General features: G+C 38.9%; 5 protein-coding genes across 5 annotated transcripts; 2 read left to right on the forward strand and 3 right to left on the reverse strand.

Annotated features, from left to right (window-relative positions):
* Nucleotides 1–9,522: 9,522 nt before the first annotated feature.
* BCR41DRAFT_406280 (kinase-like domain-containing protein) lies at nt 9,523–10,937 on the forward strand (the record flags this gene model as incomplete). Its single annotated transcript, XM_022029393.1, has 3 exons — nt 9,523–9,900; nt 10,096–10,447; nt 10,558–10,937. The coding sequence occupies 3 exons, from the start codon at nt 9,523–9,525 to the stop codon at nt 10,818–10,820; spliced, it is 993 nt and encodes a 330-aa protein (XP_021885787.1). The 3' UTR covers nt 10,821–10,937.
* Nucleotides 10,938–13,782: 2,845 nt separating this feature from the next.
* On the reverse strand, nt 13,783–14,118 carry BCR41DRAFT_298705 (hypothetical protein; the record flags this gene model as incomplete). Its single annotated transcript, XM_022020502.1, has 1 exon — nt 13,783–14,118. A coding segment is annotated over one exon (336 nt), but the record flags the coding sequence as incomplete, so codon positions are not given.
* Nucleotides 14,119–14,180: 62 nt separating this feature from the next.
* Nucleotides 14,181–15,940, forward strand: BCR41DRAFT_418214 (HIT-like domain-containing protein). The gene is made up of 5 exons (XM_022029597.1): nt 14,181–14,373; nt 14,499–15,028; nt 15,135–15,256; nt 15,372–15,434; nt 15,586–15,940. The coding sequence occupies exons 1-5, from the start codon at nt 14,304–14,306 to the stop codon at nt 15,881–15,883; spliced, it is 1,083 nt and encodes a 360-aa protein (XP_021885789.1). The 5' UTR covers nt 14,181–14,303; the 3' UTR covers nt 15,884–15,940.
* A 162-nt stretch (nt 15,941–16,102) lies between these two features.
* On the reverse strand, nt 16,103–17,476 carry BCR41DRAFT_383002 (hypothetical protein). The gene is made up of 2 exons (XM_022027406.1): nt 17,367–17,476; nt 16,103–17,156 (listed from the first exon to the last, which is right to left on the reverse strand). Exons 1-2 carry the CDS (start codon nt 17,438–17,440, stop codon nt 16,175–16,177), a joined length of 1,056 nt encoding a protein of 351 aa, XP_021885790.1. The 5' UTR covers nt 17,441–17,476; the 3' UTR covers nt 16,103–16,174.
* A 106-nt stretch (nt 17,477–17,582) lies between these two features.
* BCR41DRAFT_344654 (hypothetical protein) lies at nt 17,583–18,880 on the reverse strand. The gene is made up of 3 exons (XM_022022558.1): nt 18,770–18,880; nt 18,488–18,532; nt 17,583–18,342 (listed from the first exon to the last, which is right to left on the reverse strand). Exons 1-3 carry the CDS (start codon nt 18,783–18,785, stop codon nt 17,657–17,659), a joined length of 747 nt encoding a protein of 248 aa, XP_021885791.1. The 5' UTR covers nt 18,786–18,880; the 3' UTR covers nt 17,583–17,656.
* Nucleotides 18,881–19,323: the final 443 nt, after the last annotated feature.

Consider the following 19,323-nt stretch of genomic DNA (forward strand, 5'->3'; position numbering starts at 1 on the left):
TTGGAGATATATGGGATATGAGATATGTTCGTGAGTGAGACAGAAAGAGCACATCTGTAGATATAAGACTTGGTTAAGTGACATTTGACAGGACAATAAAAAGAGAAGTGCTGGAATAAAAGAACAAAAGGTTGAGAGAAGCATCTTCTTTTTTAACTACTGCTTTGGCTCCTGGCTAACTGATGATTGGTAGACATGAACCAAAACCTATATGATTCTACTCTATCCTCAGGGTCCGTTATGGTAGCAGAAGGGACGAAGATATCAATATCGAAAGCGATAGCCATAAGAAAGTAATAAGAAGGGATGAGGAGATTCTACTCCTCGCTAAAGTCATGTCATGATGGCATGTTTCTCAAATAGCAACCAAGGACTGTCTTCCAATAGCGTGTGCATGGTGACTAATGTTGGGATGGTGGTGTAATTTTCTAGGGACAATTGGCCCATGAACAACACATCGAAGGCAGAATAAATAAAAATGGGTACTGGCAATGTTATCAGCCAACGCTAGAATCAGAATAGCGTAGAAATACACACATAATTAAAAGGGGCCAGACGATATATCAGGCACGTTAGACTCGTCAAATGATATTCATCAGGATACAGGGACTGGCACCAATACTAAAACGAGTGATAGCTTAAAAAAGAAGAAAGACACCCCAGAGGTCATTTCTAAACTGGAATGCAATATATATATAAAAAAAAAAAAAAGACGAGGGGAAAGCTATAGTTGATCCGTTGCTTTGATAGGTCAGTAAGTCTAATATCATTGCTGAGTAAACTTTTATATCTAATGTTTGGGTAGGTTAGTAATGCAATGTAAGCACTACAAGAAACACCACTCCAAACTCTGGGGGAGCCTCATTACCCTTACATTGTGTACAGCCTACATAGGTTTGTCAAAGGTGAATTTGAAAGCTCTTTAATGTTACATCTTTTGGGAGACAGCAGTTTAGCAATGTCCTTGCACACTAACCTAAGATGGTGCAGGTTTTATAGAGAGGGCAAAGAGGGCCTGATCCGATACGTGCGCTATTAGTCGTGACCCTGATAATGCCCTAAAGTCAAGGTGCCCTTTGAAGCTGGGTATCCGACATAATCACATATTTAAGTCAAGAAGACAAAAATCAATGATGAGGAATCGAAAGAGATTGCGACCAAAGTGTCAAAAGTGGAATCAGATTGAAGGGCTGGTAAAGACACCGGTGCTCATTAATGCCGTGACTACTTGGTTTTAGCCAGATTGCAGAAATCACTCCCTTGGATTGCAGGGGTATTAAAATTACTATAAGTCAAGGAATCATTTCACTGAGTGATTAAGGGCGTATCTCAGTACTATGGATATGTACCATGTGACCACGACATTTAACCTATCATTCGATATCCTCTAGCCCTTGGATAATGAAGATCGGGCTAAACTACTCAATGATGGAGCCAAAGACTAGTTCAACAAAATCAACAATCGTCCTCCAAAATTCTCACGCCAGAATCACCAGTCAACAATTAAGGCTCACAGGAGACACTGTGGTGCCTGCGTTTCAAAAACTACTGCACAAAGGAAGCAACATTGGTGAATCTACCGACGAGAAACAGAGCAATAGATTTGACCGCTGTCCATGGTCGACGTCAAAATCAAAAGTAGGTTTTCCTTGGGACTGATGGAAATCAAGTCATCAATCATACCCAAGCATGCCAATGCTGACCTCTGTACCTCGGCAGGCGTAGTCACTTCAGAGTGTCTCTGACAATGTGGCCACTAACAAGCGGCCTCAGCATAGCTCCCTGGTTGACCAAAGGGTTAAATAGCGCGCCAAAAAGTCGAATGCAAATGCTTCTGATACGACGCCTGATGTCTTTTTATACTTTTGAAAATGGTCCATAGGTTCTATCAGTATATACTGGCTGATCTGGATAGTTTTTTATCCCAGTTCCCGTCCCCTCAAGAAAATCGTTAACTATGAAAGACCTAACTCTATCGTTCCAAGGGCCTAACTCAGACCAATAGGTATGTCCATATTTAAATTTGCTCGACACCCGGAAATAAGCTCCATCACAACTGTCTCCTTCGTAGAACTGAACGGTCGTATACCTATCAGTTTGGTCGGCGTGAGCGTATATAATTGAAGATAACGGGCTCCTGTGGCTGTTCGGGATCATCCTTATACACTTGTTGTAGTAAAGAAATAAAGCGAACCAATAGATACCTCCATAGTCATTATGCTCATAGAAAGTCATATCGGAAATGTCCGTATAAGGAGCAGGCCCGGGAGGGCGCTTTTGGAATGTTGGCATTGGTACATATGTAGCATTTTGCTTGGCATTCTGCGTGACATTTTGTGCTGAAACAAGCACTTGGTCTTGGCCTTGAAGAAGAATCGACCTCAGAGCGCAGAGCGACAGCTGCGATGAGTATACGAAGTAAGCTTGGCATTTTTTTTCCTCCTAATATTCGATGAAGATTCAATAGCGTTGGTTAATCGACATAAAGATTACTTTATTATATCTTTGAGATTTATGAGTTTTTACTGGTCGCATCAAGAGGATAGTTAAAAAAAGACGTACACTTGCTTTCCACTTTTCTTGAGGATGGTAGAAGGTAAGGATAATCAATCGATTGAAGAAGAATGTGGAAGAAGAATGAAAAGACGTGCCTTTTATAAAGATACAAAAAAAAAAAAAAAAAAAAAAAAAAAGTTTAACAGGCAAGGTGTGTATATTCATGTACTGTGTGCCATAAAATGGTTAGACTGAAGAAATACAATCATTGGCTGCAAGGAATGCAACGCAAAGCACAGCAGTAGATAAAGCTTCTCAATATGCTAATTTCAAACACACGCACATGAATGGAAAAGGGTGGGATGCAATGCTAAGTGTTCAGACCCAATTTTGATTGTGTTTAACCGATCCTTATCAAGGATGAGCAATTAAGTAAAAAAAAAAAAAAAATGTTTTTACATATATAATATGACTGCAGTTATTTCTGGATAATTCACATGTTGCAATTTGAAATGCTTAACCAGCATTTTTTTTCCTGTTCATTTGCTGCAAAAAAGGTTGGCGAGTCACCAAATGTTTAATTTACGCTTAATCATGAACTTTGACCATCCAGCAATCTGGGAGTGGTGCGTGTAGATCAAACTTTTCCAAAAGATTGATAGAGCGGTATACATGTACTGTATATAAACATCTGTGCTTGTTTGACAAATCATTTTCATCGTGTCCATGTTACACACGCTTTTTATCTTTATCTGGCTTTATTTCGTCCCAATGACTTGCGTTATCGGTAAGAAATCCTCGCGCACGACCGACTTCGCGACTACGAAGTTCAACGCGGGTATCTTGTAAAGACTTTCCACGAAAATATGGTAATGGCATGACAGGGATACACGCTTCACAGGTTCAGATTAAAACAGGCTTAACATTTCAAAATACCATGTATCCCTATAACTGAACTGCTTCAGGAATAACCCTCGTACAATAGATAGCAAGGTGCCAAACAAGGGCAAGGAAAAAGATCCCCGCTATTATTCAGCTGATTTTAGTTGATATACTAATAATTGAGTCCAAGCGAAGCTTGATTGCCTGAAGCGTACTGAACTGGATTGTCTCCGACATACCTCCCTTTTCAGTGCTCGGTCCTTTGGCTTTGCGCTCATCGAGATTCGTAATCTCCAGGCGCAATTGCCATGCACCTCTTCCAATGGAAAACTTGTACCGACTCTTAAGAAGAGCCGGCGGAAAAGATAACAGATATCATTGGATCATTGGCTGTTATATGGTACTATCGTCAAGCGAGGATGAGACTGTGCGTTTACGAAATGTACAACCGGTTGGCTCGTCTGTATCCTGCCAAGGCACAAAGGCCCCTAAATGGACGTCCACTTCTCACTAACAATCAGCGAATCACGATCTCCGATAGTCATGAGCCCGTACATGTACGTCTCTGGGATTTTCCACGGTTGGGACAAGTCGCTTACATTCTAGGAGAACAAGAGAAGGATAATTTCGAATGCAATAGGATCGCTTCGATGGATCTTTCGCCTAGTGACCATCAAGTTATCTATGAGCATTCTGGGGGTGGGCTATCTGTATGAGGCACGAAAAATGGTGAAGTCATTTTTCAATCGAATAGCAACGACAACGATGACAATGAAGATAGTGGATATATGAAGCACATAGCATGTTCACCCAACGGTTAACAAGTTGCTTCATGCAACAGCAAAGGCACTGTCAAGTTATAGTGTACTAAAACATGGAACACTCTTTTCACGATGGACGCTGGCGTTAGGTTAGTGGACAGCCTTGTGTACTCACCCAATGGTCGCCGTATCGTGTGCTATGGTAATAAGTAGAGAGTTCCGTGTATGGGGGTGAGCTGTGCTTCACAATACGTCCAATCGTACTGAAATTCTCTAGCGGATTTTCACGATGTAAAAAAAAAAAAAAAAGTTGCATCTGGGAATTTTTAGTGGAGTAGAATACGTGGTGGACCATGAGGAAGAAGAGTTATTGCAGATATTTTGATGACATTCTGGTACCGTTTGTATGACTGAATATTCGCTCGATGGTCAATATAGTGCCACAGGAGGATTTGACAAGACTGCACACGTATGAGCTCCAGACTCAGATCAATGCCTGACTGTCACTGCACATACTGGTAGGGTGACAAGGACAGTTACGTGAGATATCTCTGCTGAGGGCGTTTCCTATCTTGTAACGGGTTGTGGAGGCGTCAATTCAAAAATGGGGGATTATCAAAGGTAAAAATACAAGAAAAGGGGGAGGACGAAGCCGAAGACAATAGGGAAGATGAAGGTGGGCTAGATGAGGAGGAGAAGGACGAAGATAAGAATGAAGAGGGGCAAGGAGGGAAAGAGAAGGGAGGAGAAGCAGATGAAGAAGCAGTGGAGGGAGAGGAAGGAAATGAAGGCGAGGAGGAGAAATATAACCATTTTTAATATCTGTATTGCTTGAGATGGAGCACATGGCAGATAACTGAATACAGAGATAACGTTAATAGAAGGAGTAGTTGGGCAAAGCCGTACCAGCAAGGATCTGATAGTGCAGCGTGTAGCTGTAGAGGCGCCGAACCCACCCTTGGTATTGACTGAAGCGATCAGGAAGGTTAGAGTTTTGGTACTTGCTACAGCCAAGGTAAAGTCATCTGCTGACGCAAGAACAACAGCAAAGGTAATATTAACACCGACACCAAAGCCAGCAAGACTATCAACCGTATTTTCTGTTCGCAAGAGACATTGGAGGCAAATTGACACTTCATGCATAAAGCTTGTTAGAAAAAAGCCATTGATCATTGTAACTGGTGATGCAATCAAGTACAAGGACCGCCAGTTTGTGTATAGTCTTTACAGTGAATGCAATGTTGCGCATATCATCACTTGCAGCCCTCATAGTGGTAATGATCATAATGCAAAATATTAGAGTATGTTGAGGAGAGTAAAGTTAAAAATAAATAGATGCATTTTTTTTTCTTACGAGATGGTTGTAAATATTGTATATAATGCTAATATTTCTCTTGGAGCGTCCTATCCTAACAAATAGAAAATGATTGATGATACGACCAAGGCGATCGAAGATCTGTACGAAGTTTGAGTGGCAAAGTAATCTCAAGGATAGAAAGCATTAATTACAAATTTCATGCATCCAATTGCATCCACATGTATAAATAAATAAAATTAAAATGAAAAAAAGAACATGGATCAGTTAACAGTTAACGATGGTGGGAAGACCCAAGTTATTGAGGATGGATGTCCCTTGTTTATGTTCTTTAACCCCTCTCACACACTCTTGGGTCATATTCACCCTCTGCTATCTCTCTTTGATTAATCTACTTTTCTCTTTTACTGCCCTAAATTTGTATTTACATCATATTTTTAGTGTATTATAAACAAAAAGTCATCTATCATGACAAACTATCACTACTTTACTAGTCCCCCTTTTTATTTCCTTCGACGCTTCACAGTTGCTTTTTTTTTTTTTTTTTTTTTTTTTTGTAGAAGATTAGCAGGCAATCGGCTCTGTTAGTAGCATTATCTTCTTCTACTGCTGGCGCTGTTAACTCACTACCCGCGTTGGTATAAAAGAGTGGATATTCATGAAGCTCTCTTTTTTTTTTTTTTTTTTTTTTTGAGATAAAAAAAGAGAGAGAGCGAAAAATACTGACTTCTACACCCAAGTTATTGACCGAATGAATCTCATTTTGATGAATCTACACTAAACACTCCTTATTTCCATTCATCCATTATATAGTCTCCCTTACAAGGATTACATTTAAAACTGGGTAAGCTGCTTTCTCGCCTTAATCCTAGGCCTGGATAGGATCTATTAATGTCTTTCTATTTCCTGCATGCCTTCCATACACATGTATTCATATCTATTTAATTCTATGGCGATCAGCTGATGGTTCTCTTTGTAGTCACTCTTTAGACAGATAAAACTCAAATCTGTGTGCAGTTTATTACACGACATGCAAAAATGCATAGATACATCTGTGCACAGTTTTTTTTTTTTTTTTTTTTTTTTTTTTTTTTGGTTGGATCTGATGGGAGATGATGTATTTTAACGACAAACAAGAATAAATGAATGAGGCCTATGTGGAGAAAGCAATACAAAGAAAGAAGGGAAAAAAAATCGAACAGAATCCCCTCAAACTTACTGGTTCTCTCTTCATCCTCATCTATTCTGACTCTCTTTCCTTCGTTAATCCTCGTCTTCTTTTCCCCCTTCTCTTCTCCGTCTTTGTCTCCTTCTTGTTTCCTTTCTGCATCTTGGTTTTCCTCATCTTAATCGACTTCCTGACCCATTTGGTTTTCATAATTTGTGTTGTTCTTTTTCTTCTTTTCACTTGTACACACTTTTTTACCATTTCATGTAGCTTATGCCCTGTAAAAGCCACTTGCTGTCTATATCATTATCAAATGTAAATTAATGCAACTCCTAAACTCTTTTCATGCGTCATGGAAATAAAAAAAAAAAAAGAAAAAGAAACAAAAAAGGAAAAGGAAGGGTCTGGAACAAGCGAAGCTAACCAATGACTGTATATTATATAATCCTTCTTCGTCATTGAACGCGTCAAGTGAATGTTTGCCTGATCGGAGTGACTAATTGCCACCAAACAACAAACAATCCCTTCTCTTTTCTCTTTTCATTTTTCATTTTTCATTTTTCATTTTTCATTTTTCATTTTTCATTTTTCATTTTTCATTTTTCATTTTTTTGTTCCCTTCATCCCTTCATCCCTTCATTCCTTTATCATCAACACTTGTTATTCTGTGATCACCTTACCTTCCATTTCAGACAAAAACCCGTTCAACTTGTCTAACAAATATATATACATTATTTTGACATAGCCTACATTCGGCATAAAGAAAAGAAGAGAGAAGAAAAGTTTTAGCATATATATAAAAAGAAAAAGGTATGTAAACCGCCTAGTAGATTCACGTATACAACATAAAGACTTTTTTTTCATTATATACGACAATCATTCTCCATGAAGCCCACATTTCAATGTCTGTTGAGGAATGAAACGGAATGAGAAGCTCTGATTTTTTGTCTCCTTTTGGTAGACAAAGTCTATTTATTATCATTGTTTGTTTGTGTCCTGGGGGTACAAGTGCATGGAAAATTAAGCACGGGAGTCTGTGCGGAGGATTGCGTGAAAGAACTTTTTTTTAAAAGGAAATCTAGTCGATTGTTCGGTGAGACGTTCAAACGATAGACTCTTTCCTTTCCTTTCCTATCCTCTCCTATCCTTCCACCGTACTCTTTCCAGTAGCTTTGGTTAGTTATCTCGTAATGATATAAAAGTAGAAGATATCTTTGCTTTGTTGATACTTCTGTTTATTATCGGCATCAGTTCTCTTTCTTTCTCATTCTCATGCAGATCCCGTATTTGCTAAAAAAAAAAAAAAAAAAAAAAAAAGCTCGCGTTTACTTTTTACTCCTTTATCTTTTCACCATCAACCCCCTCCATCAACCCCCTTCTCTCTCCCATGTTTGCATTTCCTTACGCAAGAAAATAAAGGGATTTGAGCACAACCTGCCAATTCCAGATTCAAGGAGAAGCGCCAACTAAAAAGGAAAATATGCACCGGACAAAGCGGAACCTGACAGTAAAGAGAGAAAGATTCAAGCGGAAACAAAGGGACACGTGAATGAGCAAAAGTAAACTGGTTTGCAATGGTTGTTATGGAATTAATTAGTTGCACTGTTGGACAACCATGGTCCAGTCTTTTTTTGTGCGTAATATTTCCACCCCCTTGTTCTTCCATCCCTTGTTCCGTTCTCCTGACTGGTTTTTTCTTTTTTCTTTTTTTTCTTTTTTTTTTTTCTTGTTTATTATTATTATTATTATTATTATTATTTCTTTGGTTATTTGTCTCTCTCAGATCTCATATTTTCCCATCAGGAACCTTTACTGTAGCTGTTGTTGTAATGCATGATCATTCATTCATGCATAATTTGTCTGATGGGGCTACAGAGAATGACAATGTGCATGGTTTGTAGCATTCAACTTTTGTGCACATGTGCACAAAAAAAAATGGCTTCAACGTCTATTTCTCACTTCTCTATCCGTGTTTGCCAGTGCTCTTTTTTTTTTTTTTTTTTTTTATCGTCACGCATTTGACCCCGTTCTCGTTCCATCTGAATATAGACATCTCTTTATGCATTTCATAAAATAGGATGCGTTAGGATTGTTATCGTCATATCCTTCCGTTTAATACAATGTGTACCCATTTATTTGTATATTTAGCAAGTTATAAAAAAAAAAGGAAGGAGACATTCACATATACTTACATACACACAATGTAAAGTGCAAAAGATGGGACCCTTCTTTCCCGTTCCTCTTCCTGGATATTATCGTCCTTCCTCGTCGCCGTCGTTGACGTGCGTATAGATTAAAACACGGATGGTGAAGTGTCAATAGAAGTGGTTTCATTCTGTGCCTAATGTTTATTTTTATTATTTATTATCATCATTTATCCCATCATTGACCTCCGTTATAAACGTCTTTTTCTCTTTTAAAAATCCCACTTTGCTGGTTCTCTCTTTCTTTCTCCTTCTACTCTCATTCTCACTCTTTTTTTTTTTTTTTTTTTTTTAATATTTATTTGTCTATTTTTTTTCTTCATTCTTTTCTTTGTACTTTATATATATATATATATATTATTTTTTGTTTTTGTTTTTTTTACACATATTCTAACTTCCTTATCTTTTCTTCCCTAGTTATCCGTCATAGTATCCGTTTCGCCCCATCTTCACCCTTCATACCGTCTTTTTACTTCTTCCCTTTGTGCTTTCTTACATTCTTTCATTTGCCCTTACTCCTCACTGCACATCATGACCGCCCTTCCAGACACCACATTTGACTTCTCGCCTTCACAGCAACTGCCTTATCTCAGTGCTCCTGATGCATTCCAACGGCCTCCACTTACACCGCCTCCAACTCCCATCATCTCAGACAACGGATGTCCTACTGCTATGACTACCACAGCTACTATCGCTATGACACATGATAAACTCACAGTTTCCGCAAGGCAGCTTCAAAATCACACATTACATCCAGATTTCTTGAATGAATACATCTTGGGTGATGAACTTGGGTCTGGTGGATTTGGTTTCGTAGTCTCTGCTACGCGCAAGTCCGATCGCAAAGAAGTCGCTGTCAAATTCATTTTCCGCGACAAAGTGCCTGTCCATGGCTGGACCAAGGATCCAGAGTTAGGTGTGATCCCAATGGAGATTTATGTTCTTCGTAATGTCGAGCACGCCAATATCATTGGATATCTCAACGCTTTTCAAGACCAAAAGTTTTTTTACTTGATCATGGAACTCCATGGAACCCCTTGGTCTGCCAGCAACCCTCTCTTGAGCAAACACAATGTCAATAGCAACAACAATAACAACAATAACAACAACAATTCGAATGCCACCAGCAGCAACACGACTATGATTGAAGCCATGGCTGCAGCGACACTGAATCAACAACGTACTGCTGAATCTTCTGGATTTACTGGATCTGATGGATCTGTCGGATCTGCCTCAACTTCGAGTTCAGTTTCTTCTTCCTCCTTTCAGACCACAACCTCATCCTCCAGCTCCATCAATCTAGGTCACTTGGGCAGTGAGAATGAGCCCTTTATGGAGCCACCAAAGGCTTCGCTTCTGGTCCGTAGAACGTCTTGCGATCTGTTCGAGTGTATCGAGCACCACTCCAAATTCTCAGAAGGACAGGCTCGCATGATATTCAAACAGATTGTAGAATGTGTTGAATATTTGAACTCGAGAGGAATTTGTCATAGGGATATCAAGGATGAGAACATTGTGATCGATAACGACTTTCGAGTCAAGTTGATTGACTTTGGGTCGGCAGTGATCATCCCACGGCCACAGGGCAAGCTCTTTGATCGCTTCTATGGGACTATTAATTGTACGCTGAACTGATGTCTAAAGGCATTTGAGATTTTTTGTTCAAGTCATTTTTAAGTGGCTTTTTTTTTCTACTGATTTTTTTTTCCCTACATTTGTATGCATTATTAGATGCATCGCCCGAGATCTTGAAGGGAGAAAAATATCGCGCTGAGGCTGCAGAGATCTGGGCATTAGGCATCTTGTTGTACACTATCCTTTACGGTGAAGTCCCATTCAACGACCCTGTGCAGGCTATTTCCGGTCCTTTCATCACTCCACGTGTTCGGTCGTCGCCAGACTGTATACACCTTCTCAACTGGATGCTCACCAAGAATCCGGAGCGTCGTGCGACCATAGAGAATATTGTTAACCACCCATGGCTTTCTGGATAAGCTGTTTCTGGTTTTGCTCGAAACAGGACTACCAATACAGATCTGCCGTATGGGCCATCTGACCAATGGCATTGAAACCTGCCAAGACTCACACATTTTGCATTTTTCCACTTTATTCTACAGCCTCTTTACTATACCATTCGATTTCTGTTTTTTCTTTCTCTTTTATCATCTTTTTCTCCCAGCACTTGCATCGCTTGCGCATTCTATATTTTTTCTTTAGCTTATCCTCTCCCCCCACTCTATTCATGGCTGTAATTTTCAATAGCGTATTTGTATGACTTTTTTTTTTTTTTCCTTCCTTTATTTTTTTTTTTTTAAAGGCCCTTGAATGAGAACAAGATAAGGAATAGGAGGAGCGCAAAGACTGGATCTTTCTTCTCCTCTGTGACCGTATAACTATGGCTTTTTTTTTTTTTTAATACTCACTTTGTATCAGTACCTCTAGCTTTATTTTTCCAATTAATTTGCATCTAATTATGCAACGTCGCGATGAACAGTTGCATGACCCATCTATTCCTGCTTCAGGTATTGTCACCTTTTCTCAAGTACCAATGGCTGTCGATTCATATTCCTTGCTTAGTCCAGTTTTTGTGCGTGTCATTTTTTTAAAATTGTGGAGACAAGATGCAAGGGGCGGTGTTTATTAGCGATAAAAAACTAATAATAATAAAAAAAAAGAAACGAACAAGGGAACAGATCCTTTTTGGAAGATCTTTTTGGTCATAGGATCAGCACGAGTATATTCAAATACATAGACACTAACTGTCATCTTTCAACTTTCAAATGAAAAAAGAATTACAAGGGACACGTGGCTTACATAGCCCTTTTAAGAAAGAAGCTTTTTTTTTTTTTTTTTTTTTTTTTCTTTATTTCTCACGACTGAATGTTAAAGACGATACAAACGATGGGAGTAAAGAAAATGCGTTATCGCCAGATGAGGAAGCATGATTTTTTTTTTTATTGGGAAGGTTCGCACTGAAGCCTATTCCATGGATCCTGTTCCATCCCGCAATCAAACATTTTTTTTTACTTTTCCCTTCTGATGAAAGGATTTTTTTTTTTTTTTTTTTTTTTTTCCCTTTCCTCTCTAATGAGAGAAAAAGGATTATAGAAATGAAGAGTATTTACAATTGAAAAAGGGATTCAACATGTTTATGATCGGAAAAAAAGAGAAAGTTGTCATATTCATGAAGAAAAATAGGAGGAGAAGGGGGGGGGGGCCTTAGTGGCATTGGCACTTGCCACCACAGGTGCAGTCTGCGCCGGCTGGAGCAGAGCAACCACAAGTCTTGCCCGCACAGTTGTTACAGCCCTTTGAACACTTGCATTCGCCACCAGAAGAACCCTCGCAAGGGCAAGAGCCCTTTGCACAACCACAGCCTGAAGAAGAAGCGGAAGATTTACCGCATTTACATGTTGTTCCGCAAGCTAATACAGTAAAACACAAAAATGTTTACAATTAGTCTTTCATTCAAAAAAAATAAAATAGAATAAAACAAAACAAAAAAGTGACGCCATATGACGCGAGACAATTCTGCTATAATATATATATATAAATCAATAAAGCCATACTGCAGCTGGATCCACAGGAGCAAGCCTCGTTACCGCAAGGATTCATGATGGAAGAATAGGATTGCTTGTTTTGTCAATGAGTTGAGTGAATGTAAGCAGGGTTGTTTAGTTTGAAGAATGATGATGAAGTGAAAAAAGAAAAAAGTAAAAAAAGATAGACCGAACACGTCCTTTTATACAACGACATTTTTTTTTTTTTTTGCATGAAGTCTCATGATAAACGCCGATCCAGCCAGCTTGAAAATCACAATGCATGACATGACATAACAGAACACTCATTAAAATGCACAAGACATTTATCATCAATAACACATTCATATATACATGTATTATGGAAACAGTGCATTCATTTATTAACCTAGACTTTAATCTTTGCCTCTCTCCCCCTATCCCCTATTCCTCTCTTTCTCCCCTGCTTCCTTGCTCATTGTCTCTCATTTCTCTTGTCTAATCGCATTTAATTTTACATTTGTGGTTGCTGAATGAAGTGACATGTGAGACAATATTTAAAAAGCAACCTATACTAACCTTAAATGGAAAAAAATGCGCGATTTTTTTTTTTTGACATGACAGAATTGGCCTGTCAAAATTCGTAAAATCCCTCATACGTCAATCACAATGTATTGGCGCATTGAGACTTTGGACGCGTGAATATGTATCCTTTATATTATTATATTTATATATATATTTATTAAAGACGTCGGTTTACATAGAGATATTGGAACACTTCGGGGACATGTATTGTGCATCTCATCTCCTCAGTGATAGTCCCTTTTTTCTTGTGCTTTTTCTTGCTGTTGCTGCTGCTACTGCTGTGGTTGTTGTTGTTGTTGTTGCTATTGCTGTTGCTGTCATGGCTATTGCTAATGTCTTTGTGCATAGTACGTTGATCTTTCTTTTCTGTATCATCTTGTGACTGTAAAGGCTGTGGATACACTTCTTGATCAACTCTGATCTTTTCAATCCGTTCAGTCTTCCATAGGCCACCTCCGAGAGTCCCCTCAGGCCATTCAAATTGTCGGAACCCAGAATAGGAGATGACACACCATATCCCATCAGGTTGTTGGATCACTCGAGCAACTTGTTCACAAAGTGTACGGATTTTTGTAGATTGGTCATCATCTCCACAGGAAATGGCGTCGGAAGTTGATTTGTCAATACATAAATGAAACGTATTGGCAGGTAAGGCAGACATATCGAGGCAATCCATCTCAAGAAATTGGAGAGGACATTCTTCTACTTCCGGAATAGAGTTGGATAACGGCGACAATGGTAATGCGAGAGAAGGAGGAGGGGAATGTGATGCTGGATGTGATGATATTGATATTGGTGATGGTAATGGAGCGGAAGGAGATGTATTAGAACTGAGGGTTGACGCGTTTGTTCCGATGTCCGTAGAGCTGTTAGACAAAGGTTTGGGTGGTGAGGATAATGATCGCCATTGGATTGCGGCTTCACATCGTTGCCTCATCCGATCAACAACCGAACGGACATAATCAATACTGGTGACATGATGATAACCTAACCGATAGAGATCAAGTGGTAAATCTGAGTTGCCGCAACCAAGGTTTAGAATCTTGACAGAGTGATCTTTTGGTAACAAATCTAATCGCTGCATGTAAGGTTCGAGTGCATCCCAAGACATGAGCCATTCAAATGAAGGCTCTTGATCAAAGCGTTGTGCCCAGTACTCTTGCTTGTCAAATGGAATGGCAATAGACATGATTGTCAATTGTTGTCGTTTTTGTTGTTGTTGTTGTAAAAAAAAAAAAAAAAAAGTTAACTGCTGCGCCTACTGAAAAGAATTATGTCATTTGGTGGTTATTCAAACACTAGCATTGACCTCCACAATTCTTGACAGACACCTCGAAACTAATTAATGCTCAATTGATTCTCCAACTAATCAAAATGGTTCATGGAGAAAAATATATCAATGCTGAAGAGATTGTAAAGCACAAGGATGGTCGAATTGATCTTTGTAAGGAACAAAAGTCTTTTTTTTTTATTTTTTTATTTTTTTATTTATTTATTTATTTAAAATAAAGTCGTTTCTGACCCCCAAGTTTTTTTTTTTTTTTTTTTTTTTTTCAATTTTATACTTAGTCAACACTATCCTTGCCCGAAAGGATAAGAATTCTCAAATCCCTGTTCTTGCTGAAACAAAGACAGCTTCAGTGTCACAGCCATTACCACTGTTACCATCCGCCCCTATGCCAGGAAAATACCGAAAATTATTACCAGCCTCAGCACCATCTACAATCATCAACAAAGTTGACTCTAGCCCAGTTTCAGACTTAAAAGAAGCAGAAGGAGACACAGGGACTATAGCTTCATTTTCTAGAAAACGCTTATCAAGCCCCCCATCCCCAACAACAACACCAAGCAGTATTGGTATAAACACGACAGTCAATAGTAAAATTAGTAGTAGTAACGATATTGGTAGCAGCAAGGATGGATCATACGCAAGGCTAAGGAAAGTTTATAAAGTGACTACAACACCAATAGGAGAGGGTCATAGTCACGGATATTTGGATATCTTCAAGGGATATGTCGAACAACCATCGACTGTTCCAGCAGAAATTGCGTACTGGCACGATCATGAGCATCTTATTATTAAGGATGCTTATCCAAAGGTATTTTAATGTTTATGCTTGATATTCGCTCCATTTTCTTTTCAAAAAGAATTAAAAAAAGACGACATAAAAGAAAAATAATTATTGTTTTTATTTTTTGTTTAAGAGTAAAGTACATATGCTAGTTCTGCCGAGACAAAGGATTGACAAACTGGACAAGTTGTCAAGTACTAGCGGGATCACTCTCATCCAGCGCTTAAAAGAACGTGCTCACTGGCTTGTGACGAGGTAGCATTTTTATTTTTTTTATTTTTTGACTTTGCAGCATTACATATCATTTATGGTGCTTAAATATTTTCTCGTTTCTCTTTTTTTTTTTTTTTTTTTTTTTTTTACATCTCAGGTTAAAGGAGGAATCACCAGAGCTCGAGCTTAAGATAGGGTTCCATGTTATCCCAAGTTTAATGTGAGTCCTATATACCTGACCTATTAAAGGCATATTACTGTATATTTTATATACCTAATTTTCTTTTTTTTTTTTTTGCTCTTTTTCCATTATTATTATTATTATTATTATTATTATTATTATTATTTTTGGGGGGGGGGGTGATTATAAGGCAATTGCATTTGCATGTTATCTCACAGGACTTTTGTGGTACAGGATTGACAAAGAAACGCCATTGGAATACGTTTACAACACCATTTTTTATTACACCTGATGAAGTGATTACGATCCTTCAACAGCGAGGATCTTTCATATTAAGTCCTCAAGACGTTATTAATTATGAAGCCATGTCAAAACGCGACTTAAAATGCAATCAATGTAAGGAAACCCTCAAAAATATGCCCATGCTCAAAAAACATCTTGAGGAACATTATCTCAAGAAAAAGGAAAGAGTAGGCGCCATGAAGTAACACTGAGAGTATCAAGGATGAACTCAGTCGGAATAAAATGACAAACATCTAGTCCTTCAAGGCTTGTAAAAAAAAAGAAAAGAAAAGAAAAGAAAAATAAAACCGAGGGAAAAGTCAATTTTATCTCACCATGCAGATGTAACGGTGAATACAAAAGTGTAAAATGCAAATGTATGAAAAAAAAAAAAAAAAAAAAAAAAAAAAAAAGTCATATTTGATGCAGAAATGTTATAATGAAAAATGTGTATTGTGATGAATGCGTGTGTTTGGGAGAGAGGATGAGTAAGAGATCTAGTCCTTGGCTTTCTTTTCTTTCTTTTCTTTCTTCTCCTTCTTGTCCTTCTTATCCTTCTCGACCTTTTCACCCTTCTCTTTCTTTTCCTTCTTCTCCTTCTTCTCCTTCTTCTCCTTCTTGGCCTTCTTCCCTTCTGTTACATCCTCTTCTGAATGTTCTATCTTTCTCTTGGCAGGTCTACTTGCTTCTTGTGCTTCTGTTTCTTCTCCTTCGCCTTCTTCCTCCTTTTCTTCTTGGTGGTTAGCTACGGCAGTAGAAGCCTTCATAGTTTCCTCAGCCTCGGCTACTTCTTCCTCCCCTTCTTCCTCCTCTTCCTCCATCTCATCTTGCCCCGCATCTTCTTCCATCTCCTCCTCTAATGCCTGTTGTTCCCTCAAAAGCTCCTCCTCTGCATCACGCTGACGCTTCTCTAACGTTTTTTTCCATCGTTCCGCAAATTCCTTGCCTGATCCAGATAGTTTAGCCCCCGGTACCTGGGTATCGAAACCTGCAAACTTGAATCTCATCTTCAATCCTTCGGGCTGTTGTCTTTTGGGAACGGGTCTAGACAAAATCTCTTCTGCCATGGGTGCTCCAGAAGGGATGGTGGGGTGTGCAACCAATGCCAGATGATGTTTAATGCCGAGAGGCGCTTGAACAAGTTGTCCTCCTTTAGATGAATCAGGTACAAGTGGCTGAAGCGCCAGCATCTCTCCTGCAAATCCTGAATCAGGCGTGACAGCCTCTAGTTGATATTTGACGGTCGAGGTAGAAGTTGAAGTTGATGATGAAGACTCTTTCTTCTTCAGTGCACCCTGAATAGGATGACCTGCTGTAGATGGGAGTGTAATAGACATCGTGGCCAGATCTTCATTAGAAATGCCTTCTGGGACTCGGATCAACCAAAGTTCGTGCTTCACTGTCTCATCCATATCAAATACTGAAAGGGAATTCTTCTTGGCTTTATATAATGAAAAATCCTTGGGTGGTTTATAATCCCTATATAAAAGAGGCCCAGTAGCATTATGAAAGGCGGTAATAGGATAATTGGCGATATGAAAAAGAGGAGGAGGATTGGAAAGAGGTGTCAGAATAATAATAACAACAATGAGTTTTACGTTTCATTCAAAAAAAAAAAAAAAAAAAAAAAACTGCTCCTAATGTCGCCACAACACAATTCCTCCATCGTCATCTTAAAAGATACCGTACAGGTTCTTAATGACTCCCTCATCATCACTTGACTCGATGTCGCTGTTGATATTCTCCCTTGATTTTGGCGCCATTATGAATAGAATAGTGTGCGTGGTAAGAGCGACAAATGAAGTACATGGTCTTTTTTTTTTTTTTTTTTCCTGTTTTTTGTTTGTATTCGTGACTGTGGGTGGGTATGATAGTTAAAATAAATACACGTGAGAGATCAATGCCATAAAATATAAAATGTATTTTTTTTCTATGTTGGATAAAAAAATAGGGACTAATTCACTAACTAATAATCGCATCTATGCCTTTGTTTCTTCCTTGTTGTCTTGAGATTTGGCATGTGCATCCAAATTCATGACCAACAGTGTAGGATTCATGTTCAATAACTGTACAAGCCGTCCACCTCCAGCCTGACTCAACAATCCAGCCAACTGTGATCGCAGTGTTTGGATACCAGGCATCTCTACCATCTTCTTCATATCTTCTACACTCACAAGGGCATCATCGATCTTGCCTCCCAATAAGATCATTTTATGATGCTTTTCCACCACTTTCCTGATCCCTTCCAGCCCTTGGGGGACCTTTGCCCTTGCCTTGCCCTCTTCTTCTTCTTCAGGAGAAATATTACAGCTGATCACACAGGTAGGACCATTGACCAATGGTGCCAAGTTCGCGTAACGGGTTTCTCTTAACGCAGCCGAGAAGATACCAAGGCGAACAATCTTCATTTGAGCGCCAGCGGCCGCAAGGTCTGTACGAAGCCGAACTAATTCTGGAACTGACATGTTGTTGTGTTGGCAGATCAACAAAATTCGGTTGGATTCTAGAAGTTCGGTGTATGTGTGATGAAGAAATGTCTTTTGTGGATGAAACTCCTTGCCATAGTTGGTGAGTCGTTTACCAGACGCTGCTGCTGCCTCTCTCCTTGCTTTCAGGGCTGCTGCTGATAACTTTGTTGGAATCCGTGCAGTCGCCGTAGTAGCATCTTAATAAGATCATAGTGAAAAGAAAAGAGGAAAGCATCTACAAGTCATTAGTCTATTTTTTTTTTTTTTTTTTTTTTTTTTTTTTTTGGCATCAACCGAAAAAAATAAAAACATTAAAATAAATTATTGTTTACTGATCATTACATGTACGGACGGCAGTCAGAGACAGCCCCGATCTTGTGATAATTCCTAGAGTTGACATCAGATAGCGCATGGATTAGCGATAAAGATAAAAATCGCCTTAATCGAAGTAAATCGTTATTTAATGCTCCAGAATAGCTTTATTTCCAGAGTAGTGCTTTTTGAACTTTGGTCTTTCATTCCAGCGTCATTTATCGCTCCTTGTGATCAGTGATGGTTTACTCTGTAGTCCTGCATGATTAAAAAAGGATGAGCTCAGCATGCAGACATCAGTCAGTTGCATACCTCTAGCAGAGAACATCCCTGGCAAGTATGTATATATACTAATGGCGATGAATAAGAGAGAGGGAGAGGCGTCCTTGGCTGTCCGGAATTTCTTGGACGATAGTAATGGGGGGGTTAACTGTGTTTATCATCCACGAGCGGCTTAGCTCACACTTGATCCGTAGCAAAAAACATCACGTGCCGCTAGGATCCTCATGAGAGACAGGACGCGTCTTTTGAATATCAATTTTCTCGGTACCTCTGGACTGTCTTTCTTAAAAAATGAATACATGAAGAATTGCACTGTGCTCACTTCACTACAATTTTTTTCTTGACCAAAGAGGTAGGTGTAAAATAATAAATATCCTATATTTTCTCCAACAAGTTATATAACCACGAGCCAAGAAAGCCTCACTAGACAATCTAGACTAGAGTGGCCGTGGCGAAGTCATGGGTCGCCTATCTTGTTTCAACGAAAATCTTTATTGCTCAAACAGCGTTTAACATTCTTTTTTTTTCTATATATCCTTTATATTCTTTTTAATTAAATCAATTCATTTCAATCCGTACTCTTT

This window comes from Lobosporangium transversale, assembly GCF_002105155.1.
Source record: "Lobosporangium transversale strain NRRL 3116 chromosome Unknown BCR41scaffold_2, whole genome shotgun sequence".
Taxonomy (NCBI): Eukaryota; Fungi; Mortierellomycota; class Mortierellomycetes; order Mortierellales; family Mortierellaceae; genus Lobosporangium; species Lobosporangium transversale.

What these genes read in the sequence shown, in the direction of transcription:
- BCR41DRAFT_344654 (XM_022022558.1), bottom strand. An exon ending in TCTGACTGCCGTCCGTACAT is followed by an intron (nt 18,343 to 18,487) that starts GTAATGATCAGT and finishes GATCTTATTAAG; the next exon opens with ATGCTACTACGGCGACTGCA.
- BCR41DRAFT_418214 (XM_022029597.1), top strand. Translation starts at nt 14,304, where the DNA reads ATGGTTCATGGAGAAAAATATATCAATGCTGAAGAGATTGTAAAGCAC. An exon ending in GCTCACTGGCTTGTGACGAG is followed by an intron (nt 15,257 to 15,371) that starts GTAGCATTTTTA and finishes TTTACATCTCAG; the next exon opens with GTTAAAGGAGGAATCACCAG. An exon ending in CATGTTATCCCAAGTTTAAT is followed by an intron (nt 15,435 to 15,585) that starts GTGAGTCCTATA and finishes GGTGATTATAAG; the next exon opens with GCAATTGCATTTGCATGTTA.
- BCR41DRAFT_383002 (XM_022027406.1), bottom strand. Translation starts at nt 17,440, where the DNA reads ATGGCGCCAAAATCAAGGGAGAATATCAACAGCGACATCGAGTCAAGT. An exon ending in GAGGGAGTCATTAAGAACCT is followed by an intron (nt 17,157 to 17,366) that starts GTACGGTATCTT and finishes TCTTTTATATAG; the next exon opens with GGATTATAAACCACCCAAGG.